The sequence below is a fragment of the Gossypium hirsutum genome, chromosome D06, assembly GCF_007990345.1.
Source record: "Gossypium hirsutum isolate 1008001.06 chromosome D06, Gossypium_hirsutum_v2.1, whole genome shotgun sequence".
Taxonomy (NCBI): domain Eukaryota; kingdom Viridiplantae; phylum Streptophyta; class Magnoliopsida; order Malvales; family Malvaceae; genus Gossypium; species Gossypium hirsutum.
This window is the reverse complement of record NC_053442.1, coordinates 47,461,906-47,484,980: the sequence shown is the minus strand read 5'-3', so window position 1 is coordinate 47,484,980 and position 23,075 is coordinate 47,461,906. Positions and strand designations below refer to the sequence as shown.

The following is a 23,075-nucleotide window of genomic DNA, read 5'->3' as shown; positions in this document are numbered from 1 at the left end:
TTATGACTTGTCATGTTCGATTATTTTCAATATTTTGAAATATGTTTCATATTAGTGGTAGAGTTTCTTATAAAATGAAAAATGATATGGTCAAGTTTTCATAGTTAAAATTTGAGCTTTCAATCGACCTAATAAAGTAAATTAGTTGAAGTAAGTAAATTTGGTGCCATTTGAGTTGGTTAATGAGTATTTATTTTTTTGTATAATGTTTTCGTTTTAATTTTATATTAAAAATGTGAAACAAGTTTCCTTTTCTTTTTTTACAAAAATGAGTAGAAAAATTAAAAATTTTATTTATTACGACGGTCAAATTTGTGACATCAAAATTGGGATCGTTTTTGTATTAGCCCAATCTACAAAATTGGTTTTCCATCGGATGTCAAATTGAACTAGCTTTTGTCAAGAACTAGAAGAAAAGTCTCAACTTCAAGTTGGAGGAGGATTTCGAGTTGAAATATAAATATTTAACATCAATGAACCTTGTTAAATATGATATATTTGAGCTCAAAGGCGACATGGATGTCGAGTTAATGCTTGATACACATTGCTCAATTAAAAATGTTATACTAGAGTTATATATCTAGTTTGTTAATGTAAATGAAGGTGGTTCAAGTTCAACAACAGTCCAAGTTAATTTGTTTCGAGAATAGAAAGCAAAAGTTCAACCACATGATTGTCCGATGGTTTCACGACATTATTACAAAACTCGTATCAAGGAATGCCAAAATCATCAATGGAAAGGCATTCTTCAATTTCAGCCTTCGATTTTGACTTTGGTGTACAGTTGGGGCTAGTTGGTAACCCGTACGAGAGATCTTGACATGACATTCTATGAGTGTTTTTTTTATTTTAACTTTGAAACATCGATGTTTTATGCTAGACACAGTTATGCGGGTATACGATCAAGTTACACGGATGAGCAATTCATAAGTAGTATTGATTTTAATGTAAGGTTGACAAGAACGGATAATGTTCACCTTACAAGCTACACTAACGTAAGGACATCCAAGCTTAGATATGAAATCGCAACTGGGGTTGATAATGAAGGGGAAGTTGAGAACAAAGAGGAAAATGAGAACGAAGAGGAAGTTGAAACCGATAATGATCCAATCCGAGAGTTCGAGTCTGATGGTTCAGAAGTTACATTATTTTTTGAACTAGATGCCATTCATTCCTACTGACTAGAAGGGATTGATTTTGACAATAAAGGTCTGAACAATGCTGGAGGAACCCAACCAAATTTTACGGCATATGAACTTTCTCCTTACATGCTTAATATCGACATTGATGCTAAAGATGAGTTAGAATTTTCAAAATTTCCTCATAGAAGATTGGAGTATCGGGTTCTACAAATTTCGATGATTTACTAGTTAGAATGGAGTTTTCCTCTAGAAATGTTGTAATAAGCAATATGCATAAAGCATGGGGTTAATTTTCATGTTATAAAATTGCGAGAGAAAAAATATAAGACAATGTGTGACAATAGATGTTCATGGAAAATCATGATATCGGTGAGAAAAACGAGATTCTAGTTCACGTACTTGTGTTGTTGCAGGTATGTCATAACCATGTCATATTCATTAAACATTCTACATGAACCATATTCATCAAGTATGCAGACCTTTACAATTAGATCCTTTATTCATTTCTCACCTTTAGTACTCAATTATAAACATTGTAAAATTACAATCTAATATTATATATAGATTCACAATTCAATAACAATCAATACATAAAAGTACAAAACCATATCCTATGAACTTAACAGATACAAACAACAACAATTGAAGTGTTAAGGATTAATTTGTAATTTTCAAATTTTTTCTTCTATTATTTATCGGTTGGTTCAAATCTTGATCTATATAGTAATTTATTTCAAATTATTAATTCCAACTATCTTCTAACAGCTCATTTAAGGCATATGACAACTTAATTTTATTTTACATAAATTTTCAAAAAAAATTCATTTTATTCAATTTAGTCTCTAAAACCGAAATCGCTATTTCTTTAAATTTTAAGCTTTGTTTTTCAATCCGATTTCAATTTCATCCTTCTATAACCATATAAAATAAATAATTATAGAACTTTCATACCAATTTCAATTTTTTTTGTTTTAGCCCCTATACTCAAAATTAACAATTTTCACTTTACAATTTAATCCTTTAATTAATTCTAAGCTTACAAACAAGCCATTTAACAACAAAAACATCAATGACAATATTTCAAAAATTTAACAATTTTACGATTTAATACCCAGGATAGTTAAATTAAGCTGCAACGATCTCAAAAATATAAAATTTACTAAAAATGGGATTAGAAAAGCTCACCTTTCATAGATGAGTAGCTTAGCCGAACAACCAAGCTTCAACAATGGTTGATGTTTCTTTTTATTTTTAGGTTTCGGTGGAAGAAGCCAAAATGAATTTATAATGGTCACTATTTCATGTTTTAACATTTTATTATTAGTTATTTAATTAAAATTTTAACAACCAAAATGACAAAAAGGCTCCACTAACAGTCCATTGTAATTAAAAAGGGTTTATTTGACAATTTAAGCTTTAAAAAATTACTAATTAAGCATTTAGCTAATAAAATTTAATAGCGATACACTTTTGCGGTTTTTACGATTTAGTCATTGTACCACAATTAACCACTAATTTGACTAAATTACTTATCCAAAATTTAATTTACCAACATAATAATTTCATAAATATTTAATAAAAATATTTACAGTATCGGTTTATGAAAATGAGATCCCAATACCTTAATTTTTAAAAACACTAACTTTAGGATCAAACCACTTATGCTTTAACTAACTGTTCAATTAACAAATTTATCAAATAAAAATCCAATATAACACTATAATAAACTCGTAAATATTATTAAATAATATTTACTAACACGATCATCGAAATACAGGGTTCTAAAACCACCGTTTCTGGTACCACTAAAAAATGGGTTGTTACACCAAGGCAAAAAAGTTTTCCATAGTCTTTTTTTGACATTCAAGTAATGTATTGAAGCATTTTGGTACTGTAAGCTAATAGTCCAAATTGATGGCACATCCATGTACGAGAGATAGTTTGGACATTCAAGTCATGTATTGAAGCATTTTGGTATTGTAAGCTAATAGTCCAAATTGATGGCACATCCATGTACGAGAGATAGTTTGGACATTCAAGTCATGTATTGAAGCATTTTGGTACTGTAAGCTAATAGTCCAAATTGATGGCACATCCATGTACGAGAGATAGGCCTAGGATGGTAATCCGAAAATCTCGTGAATAGCTTTTGCAATTGTTGAACAAAAAATTACAGATGCTTGAGACTTCTTGACTAATTTGAGAAGGTATGTTGTGTCGCAACCCGATATATGTATCATTTGTGATAGGGAACTCGAAACATAGGTTGTGATCGATCGATGTGGAAGCTTATGGGATCATGCACACCATATGTATTGTATACCATATTGGGTCAAATTACATAGGCTAATTCCACAAGGATGAGAAGCGACAATATGTTATTAATATAGGCTAATTCCACAAGGATGAGAAGCGACAATATGTTATTAATATGGGTATGTAGTAAATATTATTTTCTATATCATTTTTTAACATGTATATTGTTTGCATTCATGAATATACTCTTTATTTTTTTTCCGAAAGGGTACGAGTTCGTCCAACATTGATTTCATGAAATGTTTGACAATTTACGAGAAATTAACAGAAAATGTGTTGAATACCTCGATGGGATACACAATGAATAGTGGACTCAATCATATGATAGAGGTCTACGATGCGACTATATGACAATGAACTTAACAGAATACATAAATTTTGTATTGAAGGAGACATATCATTTGCCAATAATATTGGTGGTCAAAGAAACATATTTCCACTTATCAATCTTTTCAAAGCGAGTAAAAGGGCAGACACATTTGGCATGAGGAAAGGAGGAAAGATATGGTGAAAAGTGCAACAATACGAACTTTATGTCTATAGCGTGTCACCTGCGTCCAAATGAAATATTTCAAGTCATGGGGTTCCATAGATCGGATAAAGGAATCATGGAGGATCGTATCCTGTATACCTGAAACAAAGGACCTGCGATTGTGAGAGATTTCAAGCACTTTGTTTTTCATACGCACATGCAATTGCTGCATGTGTCTTGAAACATATGGATTGCATAAAGCATGTTGATGAAGTGTAAAACTAAAATGAATATATAAGGTATGCAATTGCTCCATTTGAAATGCTATCGAATATTTAGTTGCGTCGCAAGCCAAAAGGTTAACTGAAATCTAGCTAGATACACAACAATATGGATATTCAATATAAGATAGACCAACAGAAGTTATTTAGTTTTTGTAGGAATCCAAGACATGTAATAAATCATGTCCACATTTGGGGGAAACATTGAGGCGAGAATCAAATTAAAAAAAATTAATTAATTGAGTTATATTTATACATTTTTTTGATAAATATACAAAAAATAAACAATTTTTTTGATAAAATGTAAATAAGTAGATTAGTGATGTAAAAATACAATACAAATGCTAGTGGAAACATTAGATATATAAATTAAAAGTTAACAAACTAAATAATAATAAATATGAAAAATTTAAAATAAAGAAATCATCTACATCATGAGGCCGAATGTGTGCTACAATCTGATGAGTGTCGATTACGAAGAGGACTTTGTTATGGTTAGGGTTTCGGCTCATCATCATCATCATCATCATCATCATCATTGCCATCGCCATCTCTATCTCCACTTCCACCTCCACCTTTATCTCCAACGTAATCTTCATCTTCGTCTTGTTCTTCCATGTTAAATTGCATTTGCATATTAGAATGTCATTGTATAACATTGGTTGTATTAGTAGGTGATTGTGAAGGAGACCCGCTTTTGAAGAATAATGATTCTGGTGGTCTTTGCGATACTATTAACGGAGAAATATATGGTGTCGAACAATCCGGTTGTACATAAAATGTTAGAATTGTAGCTGATGACAGATGCATTGGTGTTGTTGACAATAGTGGCGTGTAATATGCTCCTGTGAATGGAAATGGTGCAAAAAATATTCTTGGAGAAGGTTTTGATGCATGATATTATGTGCATAATTTGGTGCTTGTGTGAAAAACATGGAGTCAATAAAATGCACCAGAAAAGTATGAACTGTACTAACCAGGAGGTGCATCCATCTGTATAAAATTAGGGGTTGGAGCTAATGATGAACACGATGCGTGTACTTTTGATCGAAACCTTATATGGGGTCGTGTTGGTCTTTTACGATGAATTTGTCTACTTCTTTCCTCTTTTGGCTTTAGATATGACTGACTATGAAGTTTAAACCACGTCATTTAAATCGAAGGTGTTGTCAAATTCGGTCTGACAATTGGTTCACACATAGGCATGAAATCATACTTATGTTCCCACAAGTAGATATACTTGGCACAAAATTTAGGCCAATCTTCATTGATTTTTCCTTGTAAGTCAATCTTGTGAAGTTTATCGAGGTTCTAAGGTTAGGGCAGAAAATTTTGCACAAACCCAAACTAGGGCATCACTTGATCAGATTCAAGTATCTCAACCATTGCAAAAATTATCAATGACACTTTGGCATACATATTGTGATTCATCAAAAATTTGGACTAGATGCATTCTTAAATTCTCGAATCAAAGTATGACATCCATTCAAATTGTAGTACGAAATTATAAATTTCATTATGTACCTAATATTAAATTTCAAATCTTTACGTAATTATTATGTAACTAAAAAATTCAAAAACTAATCTCAACTTCTTCAAATTCCACTACAGCAAAACAGGCTTTTAGCGGCATTTTTAGCGGCGTTTGGACAAAAAGCGCTGCTAAAAATCGAGCATTCGCGGCGCTTTACGTGAAACACCGCTATAGATTGAGCATTAGCAACGCTTTCAATAAAGCGCCGCAAAAAATAAGCATTAGCGACGTTTTTTGTAAAAATGCCGCAAAAAACCTAAGCCCAATGGCATCGTTTTCTGACCTTTCGAGGCTTTAGTGGCGCTTTTAGAAAAGCGCCGCTAATGCTCCAGTCTTTAGTGGTGTTTTTAAAAAAGTGCCGCTAATGCTCGATCCTTTAGCGACGTTTTTGAAAAAGCGCCACTAATGCTCGGGCCTTTAGCGGCATTTTCCAAAAAAACGCCGCTAATGCTCGAGGATTTAACGACGTTTTTGAAAAAGCGCCGCTAATGCTCGGGGCTATAGCGGCACTTCTTGGAAAATGCCGCTAATGCTCGGGGCTATAGTGGCGCTTCTTGGAAAACGCCGCTAATGCTCGGGGCTTTAGCGGCGTTTTTGAAAAGCGCCGCAAAAACATTTTATCTGTCTATTGACTATTTAATTGGTTTATTTATATTAATTAAAATTCAATTTATTTTTAATTGAATATCTGTTAAAAATGGATAAATTTGAAATAATGACACTTAGAAATAATTTAAAATAAAAAACATAGAAAAATATTTGTTAAAAATGAAAAAATTAAAATACTATTATTTAAAATAATTTTAAAATTTTTTGGGTACATTACTGATTGTTTTTAAATTTATATATTAAATAATTTCTTATGTAATCGTAAAAAGAGATAGTATTAATTTTAAAATATTGAATTAATTATCACTATAGTTTAGGGTTTTTGGTTTAGGGTATATGATTAATTTAAGATTTAAGGCCGGTTTAGGAGTTAATAGTGTAACGTTTAAGGAGTATGGATTTAGGGTTTATGATTTAAGGGTTGGGATTTAAGGTTTAAGGGTTAGGGGTTAGGGGTTAAAATTTAGGGATTTATAGGGTTTAGAGATTTAGGGGTTGGGTTAAGGTTTATGGTTTAGATGAGTTAGATTTTTTATTTAGGGTTTAGAGGATAGAGATTATAGGTTTAAGGTTTAGATTAATTAGTGTTTTTTAATTTATATATTAAATAATTTTTTATATAATTGTAAAAGAGATAATATTAATTTTAATATATTAAAAATATGATTATAGTTTAAATTATTTAAGAGATAATAGATAAACTTTATATATATTAAATGGTTTAGGATTTAAGGTTTGGGTTAGGGGTTAGAGGTTTGGGGTTTGGGGTTTCAGATTAAAATTTAAAGTTTTGTGTATGGTTTAGGGTTTGGGTTTGGGTTTAGGGTTTAAGATTTGGAGATTAGTGTTTAAGATTCCTTTTTAATGTCTTTTGTCTCTTTTAATATCTATGTTTCGGGTTTAGGGTGTATATTTATGGTTTAGGGTTTAAGGCTTTTGGTTAAAGTTTTAGGGTTTAGATTTTAGTTAATACGATAAAGGTTTTTGGATTTAGGGATTAGAGTTTATGTTTTAGGGTTTAGGGTGTTATAGTTTACATTTTATAGTTTATGGGTTTTAAGGTTTCAAGGTATTCGGCTGTTTAGGGTCTTAGGTTTAGGGTTTAAGGTCTTATCCTCTTTTTTTTAATTATAAATTGACTTCTCTTTTATATATGAAAAAGAAAAGTTAATTTTTTTACTTTAATTCATTAGAATTTAATCTTCGTACTTTAAAAAAAACTAATTTAAGAATAATTAATAGAATTATTAAAATTTTAAGATACTAAAATTAAATTATTTGTTAATAGTAGAGGGAAGAATTGTCTTCCATCATTATATTAAATTTTAAAATTGAATAATTAAATAATTTCATATGAAAATTTTAGAAAATTTAACAATTAAAAATAATGTTATATTAATGTATCAAAGTATAATTTTATAAAACTATTAAAAATTTTAACAATTGTGGCGTTTGAACCAAAAATGCCGCAACAATGTCTTAAAAGTTATACAAAACGGTGTTGTTTGGTTACAAGAATTTGTTTATTGTGGCGTTTTTATCTGAAACGCCACAAAAGGTATTCAATAACGGCGTTGTTCTACAAATGCCGCAAAATATGTATAAAAAAGTGTACGTAAACGACATCGTTTGCTTAACGTATTTTAAGTTATTAGTGGCGCTTTTTCTTAGAATCACCACAAATGGTAAACTGTAGTGGCGTTTTTAGCAAAAATGTAATCGCCTAAATTCAAGGTTATCAGAATAGTGGTTTCGGGACCACAAATCCGATAAGGAAAAAATTATTTTTCTTATGTTTTTATGGTCTACAATTTCACAAAATAATTTTGTGAAAATTTCGTTCGAAAATTTCGACGTTTGGGCACTCAATTTAGTCAAAAGGACTAAATTGTAAAAGTGAAAAAGTTGAGTTCTACATGTTAGAGGTGTCTAGTTGTTATGAAACTTTAAATTGGAGGTCCTTATATGGTAATTAGACCATTGGTTAAGTTGGTAGACAAAAATGGACATGAGATAAATGAAATAGGAAATTTTTAAGTTAAGGCAATTTGGTAATCTAGTAATAAAAAGAATTAAAAAGGGAAAAAGATGGCCAAAAATATCATCTTCTTCATAGTGGACGAAATCAGCAAGGGGGAAGCCATATTTATGGTTTTTCAAGGTTCCAATCTTCATAGTAAGTGATTCTAAGCCCCGTTTTTAATGTTCTTTACGTTTTTGAGATCCCGGTAGCTTAATTTAGCTTATTCTAGCAATAATTTAACCTAGGGTTTATATTTGGAAAAATATCCATAGGTGAAAAGTGTTTATTTTGATATTTTATGATAGGTATGTTAAACAACTTTTGCTAGTCGATTTTAAACGAAAACGAGTAAAACCCCATAATCGGTAAAATACCTAATGTTTATAAATACATGTTAGAGTGGGAATTTGATGTTGTCATAGAAGAGAAAAATGTTCAGCATGTTATAAAACATAAGAATAAGAGATGAAGTTTAATTTCCGAGCCTTGGAGAAAAAATGTAATTATGTAAAAGTTTAAGGGCAAAATTTTAATTTTAAAAAAGTTAGAGTCGAGGGCTGTTTTGATGAATTAGAGTATTAAATAAGTTAAATTTGCTATTTTATATCAAGAAGAACGAAACTCGAGGTTAGACAAAGGGAAGAATAAAGTTGAAGACTAAGTTGGTGAATTGGGCTATATTTGGTACCAAGGTAAGTTTACGGTAAATAAATGCAATATTTGAATAATTATTATTGATGCTGTTAATTTCCAGCAATTATATATTTATTTTATGAAATTATTTAATGTTAACTCAAGTATGAGATGACAGAGAATCAGTGTTAAAATGCCCCGTTGAAACATGATGAATGTATTGGATACAAATGTCATGACATTTGGGTAAAGAGATCCCATGTAAGACATTGGCATCCTTGAGATCATGAGAGGTCCCATGTAAGACCATGTCTAGGACATGGCGTTGGCACCGAGATGAGAGGTCTCATGTAAGACCATGTCTGGGACATGGCGTTGGCACCGAGATGAGAGGTCCCCCGTAAGACCATGTCTGGGACATGGCATGGGCACCGATATGAGAACATCCCATGTAAGACCATGTCTGGGACATGACTTTGGCATGTTATGATCAGAAGAGACCCAAGTATCCTTATTATTCCAATGTGGCTCAACGGGCTAGTAAACAAATCATATACATGAAAGTTCAGTTAAAAGAAAAAATAGCAAGCTTAGGTGAGTTATAAGAGTTAAGAATTTATCAAATTAACAATTGATATTCAATGATGCAGCAAGAGAAGAGTAAGTTATGCACACTAGTATACTAAGTAAACAAGCAAGAGAACTAGAATGAGATTAACTAAAGAGTAAACTAGAGATATAGACACTTTAGTTTAATTATTTGTGTTTAATGTTGTTATTTATTTGTTAGTAAACTTACTAAGCTTTATGCTTACTTCTTTTATTTCTCTTTCTCTTATAGTATTGCAAATTTACTTCAAGGATCCTAAAGAAGTCGGAGATCGTCCACACTATCAACCACAACTGCTCGGTATTTTATGATGAAATACGTTTGAGTTATGACATGTATAGGGATTTAGTTATTTTGCATGTTTGTAATTATTATTTTGCTAAAGAATGGTGTGTAAGTATTTGATGATGAATGGTTATTAAAATTGTGATAGCCCGAAATAGGGCCTAATCGGAATAGTGGTTTCGTAACCACAAATCCGAAGTGAAATAGTTTAATTTTATAAATTTTTATTAGTTACTGATTGATTGAAATATTGTGTGAAAATATGGATATAAAATTTTAATGATTTAGTGCCTAATTGAATTTTTAGGACTAAATCGAGAAAAATGCAAAGTGTGTCTAATTAGTGATTAAATGACTTAATTGAATTATTGCATGAAATTGGAAGTGTTTATGTGGCAATTAGACCATGAATTAGTGTTATGGACACAAAAGGATATTTCTAGAAAAATATCTAAGTAATGGGTCAAGGGCATTTTTGTCCAAATTGAATAAAAGACAAAATAAAGATGAAAACAAGTGTTCATCTTCTTAAAATCAGACGTTTGCTGCAAAAAAAATTCATGTCACCATAGCTACGGTTCTTGAACTTCCTAAGCTCAATTGTAAGTGATTTCTTGCCCCGTTTTTAATTATTTTCGTATTTTTATGCTTATTGAAGCTTGAATTTCATGTTTCTACCATTTAATTTAAATGAAATTAAAGTTTAAAAAATTGACCCATTCATGATATAATTGTAAATTGATTAGTGATGTTAGATAATGAATGTTTGAAGTGTTAATTACAAGTTTTACTAGATGAATTTCAATGAAAATGTTGAAAAAGGGCTAAATTGTGAAAGATGGTAAAGTGTGCATAAAGTTGTGATTTTGTGAAATTGAGGGCTGTTATGAGCATGAAATATGATTTAGTGAAGTTTGAAATTTAAGAAATTTAGTGAATTTGATTTTTACGAGCTTAGGGACAAAAGTGAAATTTTTGAAAAGTTATGGGGAAAAATGTAAATTTGTCAAAATGTTGTGTATGAATTGTATTTGAATGAAATATTGATAAAATGTATTAAATTGTGTTAATATAGATCAAGAAAGAAGAAATAGTGCAAGTGATCGGGGAAAAGAGAAAGTTATCGACTAAATTACAAAAATAGTCGTTTTGCATCCAAGGTAAGTTATATGTAAATAATAGTTATATTTGTATAAATTGTGAATTGTATTTGATATGTGAATTAATATTGAATGTGGAAGGAAAATTGTTCATGAATTATTCAAGTGATAAAGTGTTGAAAATAAAGTGTTAAGTGTAAATTCCCGGTTGAACTTAGGAATAGAATTGGATACAAGTGACATGTCACTAGAGACCAGTGTTACAGTGTTACAGTGTTACAGTGAGCCCCGGGTGCTGGGTGATCTAGCATGTGTTGCAGACACCTGACAGCTTGTGTGAGCAGGCCCGTGGACATTTCCAGTGTTATTGATCAGTGGTAGCTTCGGCTACATTTTAGTGGTAGCTACGGCTACATATCAGTGGTAGCTTCGGCTACATATCAATGTGGCACTTATGTGCTAAATCTCTACGTATCCGTGTATATTCCAAGTGTTCAACGGGATTAATAATGAATTAAAGTGAATATGAAATGTTAAGTGTGAAAATGTATATGCAAGTGAATTGGTAAGATTGTGCATGTGTAAGTGATTGAAATTGCTAAGAAATGTTTTGATTAGTTATATGTTAAAAGTGTTAATTATTAAATGAGTAATTATTGTTTACATGTAACTTACTAAGCTATTTATAGCTTACACATCTCTTTCTTTCCTTTGTTTTATAGTGATTTGAACTTGATCGAATAGTGGACCGTCGGAGCTCGTATCACACTATCATAGCCATCTCGGTATTATGTGCTTTTCAAAATGTTTAAACTATGGCATGTATAGAGTCTTAATCATTTTGAGCATGTTCAAATGATATGGCTAATGTTAGCTATTGAAGTAGTTATTAAAGAATATGTTTTGGTGTTATGTATGTTTAAATGGTAACTAATTCAAAGAAGCAGTTTCTTTGACAGCAGCAGTGACATGAATGTGAAAAATCACCATAAATAGTAAAACTGGAATTAGAGGGTGAATGATATATAGAATTAAAGCTTATCAAGTATATTTTTACATGAAAGAAACGGTGTAGGCAAAGGAATTTTATATTTTGAGATATTTGAATTTTAGTGAGACAGGGTCAGAATGGTTTTTGAAGTCCCCTGTTCTAACTTTAGAAAATCATTATAAATTGTACAGAAAGAATTATAGGTCATAATTTATATGTGTAGATTCCTTAGTGAGTCTATTTTCAAAATAAATAGACTATAACCTTATATGAATTCTGTACAATGAGATAATTGATTTTTAGTGGCAAGAGGTCAGATTTGTCGAGCTGTGAAACAGGGGATACTTTAATGAATAAACTGTACTAATTGGCTAAGTCAAAAATTCTGAAAATTATATGGTAAGTGGGACTGGAGTCTAGTTTCAGGGAAAATTTACGGATTTAAATTTCGAGTTCTGTAACTCGAGCTATAATTAAATTAGTGACAGTCACGCAGGTGGACAGTTTTGTTGTGAATAGTGAATTTAATTTTAAAAGCAAATTTTTATGCTCCGAATTGGTAAGTTAAATTGGATGACATCTCGTACTCGATTCTGGTGACGGTCTCGAGTAAGGGGTGTTACAAAAATGGTTAAGTATGAAGGTGTTTGTTGTTATAAGAGTCTAGGTGATAAATTATGCATGGAAATCATGAAAGGGGTAAAATTTTGCAAAGAAACAGAATTCAGGTAGCACAGTGACGTGAATTTGAAAAATCACCTAGGATAGTATATAATGAGTTAGAAGGTGAATGATATATATATTGAAATATTATTGAGTCTATTTTCATGGAAAATTAACGGTTTAACAAAAGAAATTTTATATTTTGAGATATGTGAATTTTAGTGAGACAGGGTCAGATCTGTTTTTGGAGTCCCCTGTTCTAAGTTTAGAACATCATTAAAAATTGTAAAAAAAATGGTTATGAGTTATAGTTTATATGTCTAGATTTCTTATTGAGTCTATGTTATGTAGAAACAAGTAAGAACTTCATATGAAAACCCTATAGTGAGAAAACTTATTTTTAGTGGCAAGAGGTCAGGACAGTTAAGTGGTGAAACAGGGGAGACTTTAACTAATAAAATGTACTAATTGGCTGAACCAAAAATTATAAAAATTTTATGGTAGAAAGATATATGAGTCTAGTTTCAGGGAAAATTTACAGAATTATATTTAGAGTCCTGTAGCTCGAGTTATAATCAATTTAGTAACTGCTGCGCGATTGGATAGATTTGCTGTAAATAGTGAAATTAATTTTCAAAACAAGTTTTTATGCTTCGAATTAGTAAGATAAGCTAAGTAATGCTTCGTGCTCGACTCTGAAAACGGTCTCGGGTAAGGGGTGTTACAAAAAATGCCGCAAAAATGTGCTAATAATTTTTTCTTAACGTCGCTATTTCATTTCAAGAACATAATAATTGTTCAGCACGTCGTCGTTTTCTTCCAGATCACAGTTGATCTAAACCCTTTCCCTCACCCAGGCCCTAATTCCCTTCCAAATCCCTAACCCCCCTTCGAAATCTCTTCCAAATCCCTAATTGCACTCATTCATATAGTTGAACCTGCATAACTAGCATTGGTTTCTTCGATTCTTCATTTTGTCGGTTTACTTATTGGGAGCATCTATTTCGGTTTCATCATAGCAATTAGACGAAGACAGAGTAGAGGATATTTTGGTTTTTGGGTAAGCTTGAACCAGTTTAATTTCCATTTTTTTGGGTGTTAGGGTTTGGGTTATTATTGTTAGATATTAATTTTTTGTTTATTTCAAAGTCATTGTCTTGTATAATCTAGTGAATTCAAAACTGTTTTAGGGTTTCCATTCGCTAAAGACATTCGCATTCCACATTGTCACGATTGGAATCTGTTCGAAAGTGACTTGATTTATCTTCATCGTCCTAAAGGTACCTTCCTTCTTCTCTCTTAATTCTAGTTTTAAATCTTTGGTCTGTTTAGGGTTTTAACCATTTACTGTTACATTTTGACAATAAAATGTATCATTTCGAATGCCTGAATGTATCTTGTATTGATATATAATTTTAATTTGTTTGTAGGATCAAGTAATTTTGGTATTTAAAATCGATTTGTAAGCATATTCTAACTGTTATTATGCATTTAGAGCAAAAATAACAAAATGAATAAACATTAGATAAACTTTAGGAGTACTGTCATTATGCATTTAAGAAATTAGAATTAGCGCTAAAATAACAAAATGAAAAGACAGTAGGAGTACTGTCATTATGCATTTAAGAAATTAGATAAAAACTGAACAAAAGGTTAACCGAACATTGGTTTTGTTGGCAAAAGTTGGATACATTGGTTTTACAATGCGTACTTAAGTTTAAGTCTCACCAATTGCTACTCTCATGTATGAATCTCCACTTCCCACCATAGCTAGTTGTCATGGGTAAAATTTTATCCTGTTATATTTTGATTTTTGATTTTGTCATATGTTTTTGTAATTTTACTTTGTATTAGCCTGATTATTTGATGGGTGTCGAATCCACCAATATAAACCTACGCCTAATTTGCGATTTAAGCAGTATAGGGAGTAGGGTCGATCCCTAAGAGACTGGGTTTACTGTAAATTGTTCCTCTTTTGACCCGATTTATGTCGGGACAGTTGTCGTGCCCAAGAAGTTCGGGGGGATAAAATTTGAATACCTGAAATAAATAAATAAAATGCGTGAAAAGAAAAAGTTAAAAACATAATAATAAAAGCAGTTAAATAAATATGAAGAAAAATTAATTAGAATAAGCTCAGCTTTAGGCATGAGTTTTCCTCGTCTTTGAACCGATCCTCGAAATTAGATGAACTCCTCTTTTCTAATAAGCTAGTCATAGCTACCAAGGACGCCTCGGACACCAACTCTTCCTTGTGTAAATTAGTTATGGAACGTCCAATAACTAACCCTTATCGATCGAACAACCACGAAACATTCGTGATTTAGAACTCCGGCAGCTTTGCGTTCTAGAAGAGCCTAGCTCGAACCAATGCCCTCAACCGCGTGGGACATTTAAATCCAGTTATTAGTTCCCTTGACGGAACCAAACAGCAATCTCCACTTGGCAAGCCAATGTGTTCACAGAAAACCAATTAGAAACGTTCCTTTTGGAATTCCAACTGTACGCCTAACAACACTAAATCAAACGACGTCTTTTTTGACTTAATGTTGATCTGACTTCGTGAGTTGACAAAATCATACTCTTAATCCGGAGAAATAATAAGTACTGGAATTTAGGAGTTAATTTGCTCGGGTGCGTAACTCACAGGTTTTGACGAGGCTAATTTCAGCCTAAAGCTGAAATGGATATTAATAAAAAAAACTTGGTAATTAAAAACTTGATTAATGACTTGATTCAAGACTTCATGATAAAATGAACAAAGTAGTCCACTATTTATACTAGTGGCTTTGCTAAATTAAGAGCCAACTAGTATAGAAAATCAAGAAATAATATATTAAAAATCCCTACATAATCTCCCACTAAGTCAACAAAAATTTCAGCTAATTAATCTTGGAAAAATTCTGCTTTGGTCCTCCTTTGCTTCTTTATTCAATCTAGCCCAATTGTCTCCTTTTTCTTCTATTTAGCCCCAAATTGCACCCCTGCACAAAATTCAACAAAAACATGGAAAAATAAGTGGTGCACTCTCATAAATTAACCAATTTAATTACATAAAATATGTAACTTTAGCATTTAATCAAATCCCCCTACTTAGCTTATGCTAGTCCTCGAGCATTTTGTATATATCTGTAAAAAGAAAAAAAATTTCTCAAAAATAGGACATGACCACCATGGTTTGCACAATTCAACAATTTAATCCTAGCACAGTAACATCTCAAATAACCTAGCCTAAGAAGTAAGTAAATATATTTCAGAATTTATTAGAGCTTGATAGACCTACCCCTAATTTATTTTTATTTATAATAATAATAATAAAAATAATTTTTTGTGTACTTAGGACATTTTCGAATTTTTTTACGCGAGACAAGATTACAACCCAAGCACCATGTTCCGGTTACTCGATTCGGATGTCTCGAAGCGGGTTATTTCACCCTACTCGTGATAGCTTGTTAGTGGAGTGAGTGCAAAGAAATTAGATAGTCACATGAACCTTTTTGCACGAGATGTGATGACAACCCAAGCACCACATTCCGGTTACTCATCCCGATGTACAACCCCAATTTTTCACTCTTAACATTCGTATCAGATGAGTATTTATTCATTTCTTCTTCTTTTTTTCTCTCTTTTTTTAAGAAGAGAAGGCAAAAAATTGAGATGTGATATAAGGTAGGCAGTCAAGCAAACTCATAATTCCTATAAAAAAAAATTTTCTTACCCACTAAGTCTAGGCTATTGAAAAGTTTATGTGTAAAGAACTAAATAGCTAAATAGGTCAAACCATAAGTGTACCATCCTAATTTATCAAAAGAAAAATTTTACCTTTTACGAAAAACATGCAAAAACAACGACAACGAATAAGCAAAATAGAACCAATATATGTTCCCTTCCCCCTACTTATTTTACATTGTTCCTAATGTAATTTGAATTGGATTAAATGGTAAAAAAGTAAAGGTAAGTAGGGAAAGGAAAAAGAAACTCCCCATGTATTTCAACGTCGTGGAGGGTTGCTTAGTAGGTGTGTGTCCACGGTGTTAAATGGTGGGTAGGTGGATTGGGCCTTGGCTGAAATTAAAAGAATTTTGTGGGCTGACATGGGGGATTTAATTTTGTCTTAGAATGTCTCCCTGCAAAATAAAAATAAAAATAAATAATAAGAAAAAAAATTAAAATGTGTATTTTTTTTATTTCTTGAATTTATTAGCTAAGCTATAAACTCGAGAAATAAATTATTAAAAACCAAGATTACAAGATTTGGTGAAACTGTCGTGATACATGCACCAAGTAAGTTCCCAGGAAAGAGAGGTGAGTCACAATGGACATTCTTAAGTATCAAGTCTTTCCTTAGACAGAACTGATCCTCGACATGCATTTTCATTTTCCGTTTTACCAAAAATTTTATTTGCATAAAGGGAAAAATTTGGGTTGCCTCCCAACAGCGCTTTGTTTAACGTCGTTAGCTCGACGACCTGTTATTTAAATTATGGGCTCCTCGAGAACAATTGTAAGTGTTGCCAGTTCCCGGCAACGGCGCCAAAACTGATGGGTGTCGAATCCACCAATCTAAACCTACGCCTAATTTGCGATTTAAGCAATATAGGGAGTAGGGTCGATCCCTCAGAGACTGGGTTTACTGCAAATTGTTCCTTTTTTGACCAGATTTATGTCGGGGTAGTTGTTGTGCCCTAGAAGTTCGGGGGGATAAAATTTGAAGACCTGAAATAAATAAAAAAAATGCGTGAAAAGAAAAAGTTGAAAACAGAATAATAAAAGCAGTTAAATAAATATGAAGAAAAATTAATTAGAATAAGCTCAGCTTTAGGCATGAGTTTTCCTCGTCTTTGAACCGATCCTTGAAATTAGATGAACTCCTCTTTTCCAATAAGCTAGTTATAGCTACCAAGGACGCCTCGGACACCAACTCTTCCTTGTGTAAATTAGTTATGGAACGTCCAATAACTAACCCTTACCGATCGAACAACCACGAAACGTTCGTGATTTAGAACTCCGACAACTTTGCGTTCTAGAAGAGCCTAGCTCGAACCAATGCCCTCAACCGCGTGAGACATTTAAATCCGGTTACTACTTCTCTTGACGGAACCAAACAACAATCTCCACTTGGCACGCCAATGTGTTCACAGAAAACCGATTAGAAACGTTCCTTTCGAAATTCCAACTGTACGTCTAACCACACTAAATCAAACGACGTCTTTTTTGACTAATGTTGATCTGACTTTATGAGTTGACAAAATCATACTCTTAATGTGGAGAAATAATAAGTACTGGAATTTAGAAGTTAATTTGCTCGGGTGCGTAACTCACGGGCTTTGACGAGGCTAATTTCAGCCTAAAGCTGAAATGGATACTTAATAAAAAAAACTTAGTAATTAAAAACTTGATTAATGACTTGATTCAAGACTTCATGATAAAATGAACAAAGTAGTCCACTATTTATACTAGTGGCTTTGCTAAATTAAGAGCCAACTAGTATAGAAAATTAATGAATAAAATATTAAAAATCCCTACATAATCTCCCACTAAGTCAACAAAAATTTCAGCTAATTAATCTTGGAAAAATTCTGCTTTGGTCCTCCTTCTTTGCTTCTTTCTTCAATCTAGCCCAATTGTCTCCTTTTTCTTCTATTTAGTCCCAAATTGCACCCCTGCACAAAATTCAACAAAAATATGAAAAAATTAGTGGTACACTCTCATAAATTAACCAATTTAATTACATAAAATATGTAACTTTAGCATTTAATCATTATTACTCAAACAAGTTTTTGTATTATAATAAGTTGTATTTGTACTTGTAAACACTCAAAAAAATAAATGGTAAACTACAAATTCTAATATGTGGTTTAATTTACGTTTTGGTTACTGATCTTTAAAAATTTAATTCTTATTTTATTTTCTTTTAACTTCCCTTTCCTTTAAATTTTTTCCTTTAATTTCTTTATTTTTCTTCTGTTTCTTTTTCTCCCTTTCATAACAGAAGCTAAAATGCAAAGAAAAATAAAGCTTGGGTTTTAAATTGCCCAGGGCAACAGAAAAAAGTAACACCTCTAATAGGATTGAAATCTATTTATATTCAGTTCAAAATATTTTTCCTATATTTTCTTCTCTCTGTGGACTCTGAAATATTTTTCCTTGTTCTTATTTGTGTAGAAAACTTTTTTTGGTTAATTAAATGTCTTCTTTTCTAATTCTTTAAGTAGGTACTCCCTGCTTCCGTGGGTATGGTAGGAGAAATGGAGAGCGTAGGAGGAAGTCAGTTCGTGGATGCATTGTTAGTCAAGATCTTTCAGTTTTGAACTTGGTTATTGTGAAAAAGGGTGAAAATGATCTTCCTGGACTGACTGACACTGAGAAACCAAGGATGAGGGGTCCGAAGAGAGCATCAAAAATCAGGAAGTTGTTCAACCTGTCTAAGGAGGAGGATGTTCGGAAGTATGTTTATTAAGCTGCTTTTATGATAAAATTCAATGCATTTTCTGAGTACCATTTGTTCTTTCTTTGGTACAAAGTTTGCAACAATTCTGAGCTACAATTTTTGTTAAGCTTATCTTGGATTTCGATTTTTGCATTTCATGGTAGCTCTTTTCTTCTTTGTTTGATGCTTCACATCTATTTTGAACATTTTCAGGATGCAGTTGATAACAGGAATGTTGGAGTAAATTCTAGGAAGCCAGAAGTTAAAAATGATATAGAAGAAGAGATGTCTGTGAAGCATCTGACAATGAAGAAAAGAGTCATTTGTGAATTGCAAAATCAATAGGTTAACCCCAAACTTGTTGGCCATTCAAAGAAGAAATCCAGTCACTTTCGTGCTCGTGGCTGTAAAGCAGCAATTGAGGGGTATAGCCAGCCTTCTCTGCCAACAAGAGGTTTATGCCCTTCAATCTAATAATTTCTCATTTAGTAACCATGTGATTTGCATTTATTTATGCAAAGCTACATGACTTAAAGACAGAATTGAGTTTAGAAAGGAAGATAGGAATTCTAATGCAAGGCCGACTATGGATTGTGGCATGATGCACCTGTCGTTGTCTGTGTTTTATGATGAAGTTTACGTGGCTGAAGATTTTAAATTTGGATGATCCATTTATTTGGATGTATCTTCCCTCTGGCAGGTGAAATGCTATATGAAGCAGTTACTATCAGGGTTAGAGCATTGCCACAAACAAGGTGTTTTGCATCGTGATATCAAGGGTTCTAATCTGCTTATTGACAGTGAAGGCATTTTAAAAATTGCGGATTTTGGGTTGTCTACTTCTTATGACCCTGAGCAGAAGAAACCCCTGACTAGTCGAGTAATCACTCTCTGGTACCGTCTACCTGAACTACTTCTTGGGGCAACTCATTATGGTGTTGGGGTTGACCTCTGGAGTGCTGGCTGCATTCTGGCAGAACTGCTTTCAGGGAAGCCTATAATGCCAGGAAGGACAGAGGTATTAATTTTTCTCTTTTTCTTTTCTTCTTCGCTGAGTTTTTGAATTCTTCCTGTCTTTTCTTTTCTGTGAATCTGATGGAATGCAAGTGGTATTGGTTATGTAATTACGATTAGAAATATTTGGTCTTCCTGTTTGTTGCTTATTGTATTTGTTGTGGAGCCGCCAGTGTCAAGTCAGATGAATATATTATGTGGCTATGATGTCTAAAATCTAACTATCAGGTGTTTGTTCCATAACTAGAGCTTCTTCTAATTGGTTTAGTTATGTAATGTAATATTTTCAATTTTTTGATAAAAAATTTCTTTTCTTTTATTGGGCTAACGTCCTATTTATAGATTGAACAACTGCATAAGATATTCAAGTTATGTGGATCCCCTTCTGAGGAATATTGGAAGAAATCTAAATTGCCAAATGAAACACTCTTTAAGCCGCAACAGCCATACAAACGCTGTATAGCAGAAACCTTCAAGGATTTTCCATCTTCTTCTTTACCTTTAATTGAAACTCTGCTTTCGATAGACCCTAAAGAGCAGAATACTGTTACTGCAGCTCATAATAGTGAAGTGAGTTGTATCACCTTAGTTAATGCATCTCTCAAGAAAATCAATATTTTGCTGTACCTGTAATCTCTATTTATAGTATTTGAAAATAGCTTTTGTGGATTTACTTTGCTAGATAGCCAGACCAAGAACATGTTGTGCATGCCAGGGACTTCCATGATGTTTATCGTTTGCGTTATCATATATCCACTATGGAATACTTGATATTCTGTTCTCACCATTGGCTTGCTGCCTTATCTTTAAACCAGTTTGTGAAATATTTGGTTTCTGTGTTTGCAGTTCTTTATGACTGAACCATATGCTTGTAATCCATCAAGTTTACCAAAATATCCTCCCAGTAAAGAAATTGATGTAAAATTGAGAGACGAAAAAGCAAGACGGTTGGCCAGCTTCCCCTTTTCACCTTTTGTTTTCTTTGCCTAATTTGGCTACATGTTGATTGCTGATATACATTTTTCCTGTACAGACAAAGAAATATAGCCGGCAAAGTCAATGCAGTTGATGTTACCAGGAGAAGTAAGAGTCACGAACGCCCTACTCGAGCAGTTCCAGCCCCTGAAGCAAATGCAGAGATTCAAGCAAACTTAGATGTGAGTGTGAGACTTTGCTATACTTCCAATTGTCAATTGCACCTTATAAGGTTCAAGTTGATAAAGTTTCCAAGCAGCATATTTCTTGTGATGTAAGTTAGTTCAGTTATGAATATTAGCGTTATACTTGGTTCTCATGTGTCGAGCTTTAGATGTATTGCTAGTCACTAGTACCTTTGTAAGCATAGTTGCTTAGCATTAAACCTACAGTAATCACTTAAAGTTCTAACTTTTGGATTTTAATTGTGTTATTAATTTATTATTTTAAATTCTAAATTCTAAATTTATTATTTATTATATTTAGTTTTACAGTTAAAATTTTCGTAGAAAATTTAATTTAAATAATATTTTTTATTTATCCTTAAAACATAATATAATATTTATCATAGAAATAAATATTATTTGAAAAAAAAAATTATTTTTTTAAAGATATATTTTTAGTGGCGTTTGTGTGAAAGTGCCGCTAAAGGTCTGTTCTATAGCAGCGTTTGTATGAAAAAGCGTCGCTAAAGATCTGTTCTATAGCGGCGTTTATGGGAAAAACGCTGCTAAAAGTGATGATCTATAGCGGCGTTTGTGGGAAAAGCGTCACTAAAATTCATGACCTATAGCGGCGTTTGTGGCAAAAGCGCCGCTAAAAGTCATGATCTATAGCGGCATTCGTGGGCTAAGCGCCGCTAAAAGTCATGACCTTTAGCGGCGTTTTTGTAAAAGCGCCACTAAAGGTCATGACTTTTAGCAGTGTTTATTTCTAAAAATGCCGCAAACGTTAGCAACATTGTCAACAGCGGCATTTTTTGCTACTTTTAGCGGCGCTTAAAAAAACGCCGCTAAAAGTCTGTTTTGGTGTAGTGCTCGTTTAGTATACTTACATGACTCGCATTATTGTTTCACTTGTTCAAATAATATGTTATTCTAAAAATATAATAATAGAAAAGATAAGCTGATAATTCTATTATTAAATGAATCTTACCTTATTACGAGTGAGAATTGAAAAGGGAAGTTTACTAAGATACATAAAAGTAAGAGATACCATGTCCATGACTGAAGAAAGAGTATACAACCATCGATTTTAATTTTCTGTGCTCTAGTTCCCCGACACATCTCTCGATACAATGTAGTTAGGACAATTGATTCCCAACTAAGTCACATGACCTTTTTTAAGTTGATTAGTTGTAGGAATCACCTTAAATGTAGTAGATTTTGAGATTTATCTTGCATTGGAAGAACTTTGATCAACCTTAGTATGAATGTTCGAGCGAATTGTTGTCGTTCTACCACACTAGCAAAGTTGTTGAGGTATGAAAATTATATTCTAGTCATTTCATATTTATCTAGTTACCACTAAACTTGTCTGGCACATTGCCTAATAGTTGGTGGCAAATTGGCCTCCAAGCACCAATGCACACTACCCCCGTAGCGACTGGCCCATCAATTGGTAGGCCGAGTTGTAATGTCACCTCCTCGTTTGTAATTGTACACTCACTACACGAAAGATGAAATGCGTGTGTTTTAGGTCTCCATCTTTCCAACAAAGCAGTGATAAATGCGGACTCCAATTTAGTCTCGCCAAGCATATGAGACACATGTAAGAATCTCACCTCTTCCAACTATTATTCAACAACATGTGGTTCTCTCACACTTAAATTATGTATATATGTTTCGATAATCCAATCTTTATCTTGATTATATAAACATAAAAAATAAAAAATATTAACAACTTAATAATGATATAATTAAAATAAAAAAATATTATAATATTTTCTTATCATCTGTAATTAGACACTGAAAATGTGTGATCCAAACAAATTAGAG

The 23,075-nt window shown here is 32.4% G+C and overlaps 2 protein-coding genes across 2 annotated transcripts; both read left to right on the top strand.

Annotated features, from left to right (window-relative positions):
- The first annotated feature begins 866 nt into the window (after positions 1-866).
- On the top strand, positions 867-19,434 carry LOC107941188 (40S ribosomal protein S6-1-like). Its single transcript, XM_041095593.1, has 3 exons — positions 867-1,131; positions 18,875-19,110; positions 19,303-19,434. Exons 1-3 carry the CDS (start codon positions 867-869, stop codon positions 19,432-19,434), a joined length of 633 nt encoding a protein of 210 aa, XP_040951527.1.
- LOC107941189 (probable serine/threonine-protein kinase At1g54610) lies at positions 18,624-21,503 on the top strand. The gene is made up of 6 exons (XM_041095827.1): positions 18,624-18,712; positions 18,872-19,106; positions 19,303-19,543; positions 19,790-20,107; positions 20,950-21,050; positions 21,137-21,503. The coding sequence occupies exons 4-6, from the start codon at positions 19,802-19,804 to the stop codon at positions 21,354-21,356; spliced, it is 627 nt and encodes a 208-aa protein (XP_040951761.1). The 5' UTR covers positions 18,624-18,712; positions 18,872-19,106; positions 19,303-19,543; positions 19,790-19,801; the 3' UTR covers positions 21,357-21,503.
- The last annotated feature ends 1,572 nt before the right edge of the window (positions 21,504-23,075 follow it).

What these genes read in the sequence shown, in the direction of transcription:
- LOC107941188 (XM_041095593.1), top strand. Translation starts at nt 867, where the DNA reads ATGTTTTATGCTAGACACAGTTATGCGGGTATACGATCAAGTTACACG. An exon ending in CCGAGAGTTCGAGTCTGATG is followed by an intron (nt 1,132 to 18,874) that starts GTTCAGAAGTTA and finishes TTCTTTAAGTAG; the next exon opens with GTACTCCCTGCTTCCGTGGG. An exon ending in AGGAGGATGTTCGGAAGTAT is followed by an intron (nt 19,111 to 19,302) that starts GTTTATTAAGCT and finishes GAACATTTTCAG; the next exon opens with GATGCAGTTGATAACAGGAA.
- LOC107941189 (XM_041095827.1), top strand. Translation starts at nt 19,802, where the DNA reads ATGAAGCAGTTACTATCAGGGTTAGAGCATTGCCACAAACAAGGTGTT. An exon ending in TAATGCCAGGAAGGACAGAG is followed by an intron (nt 20,108 to 20,949) that starts GTATTAATTTTT and finishes CTGTGTTTGCAG; the next exon opens with TTCTTTATGACTGAACCATA. An exon ending in AGAGACGAAAAAGCAAGACG is followed by an intron (nt 21,051 to 21,136) that starts GTTGGCCAGCTT and finishes TTTCCTGTACAG; the next exon opens with ACAAAGAAATATAGCCGGCA.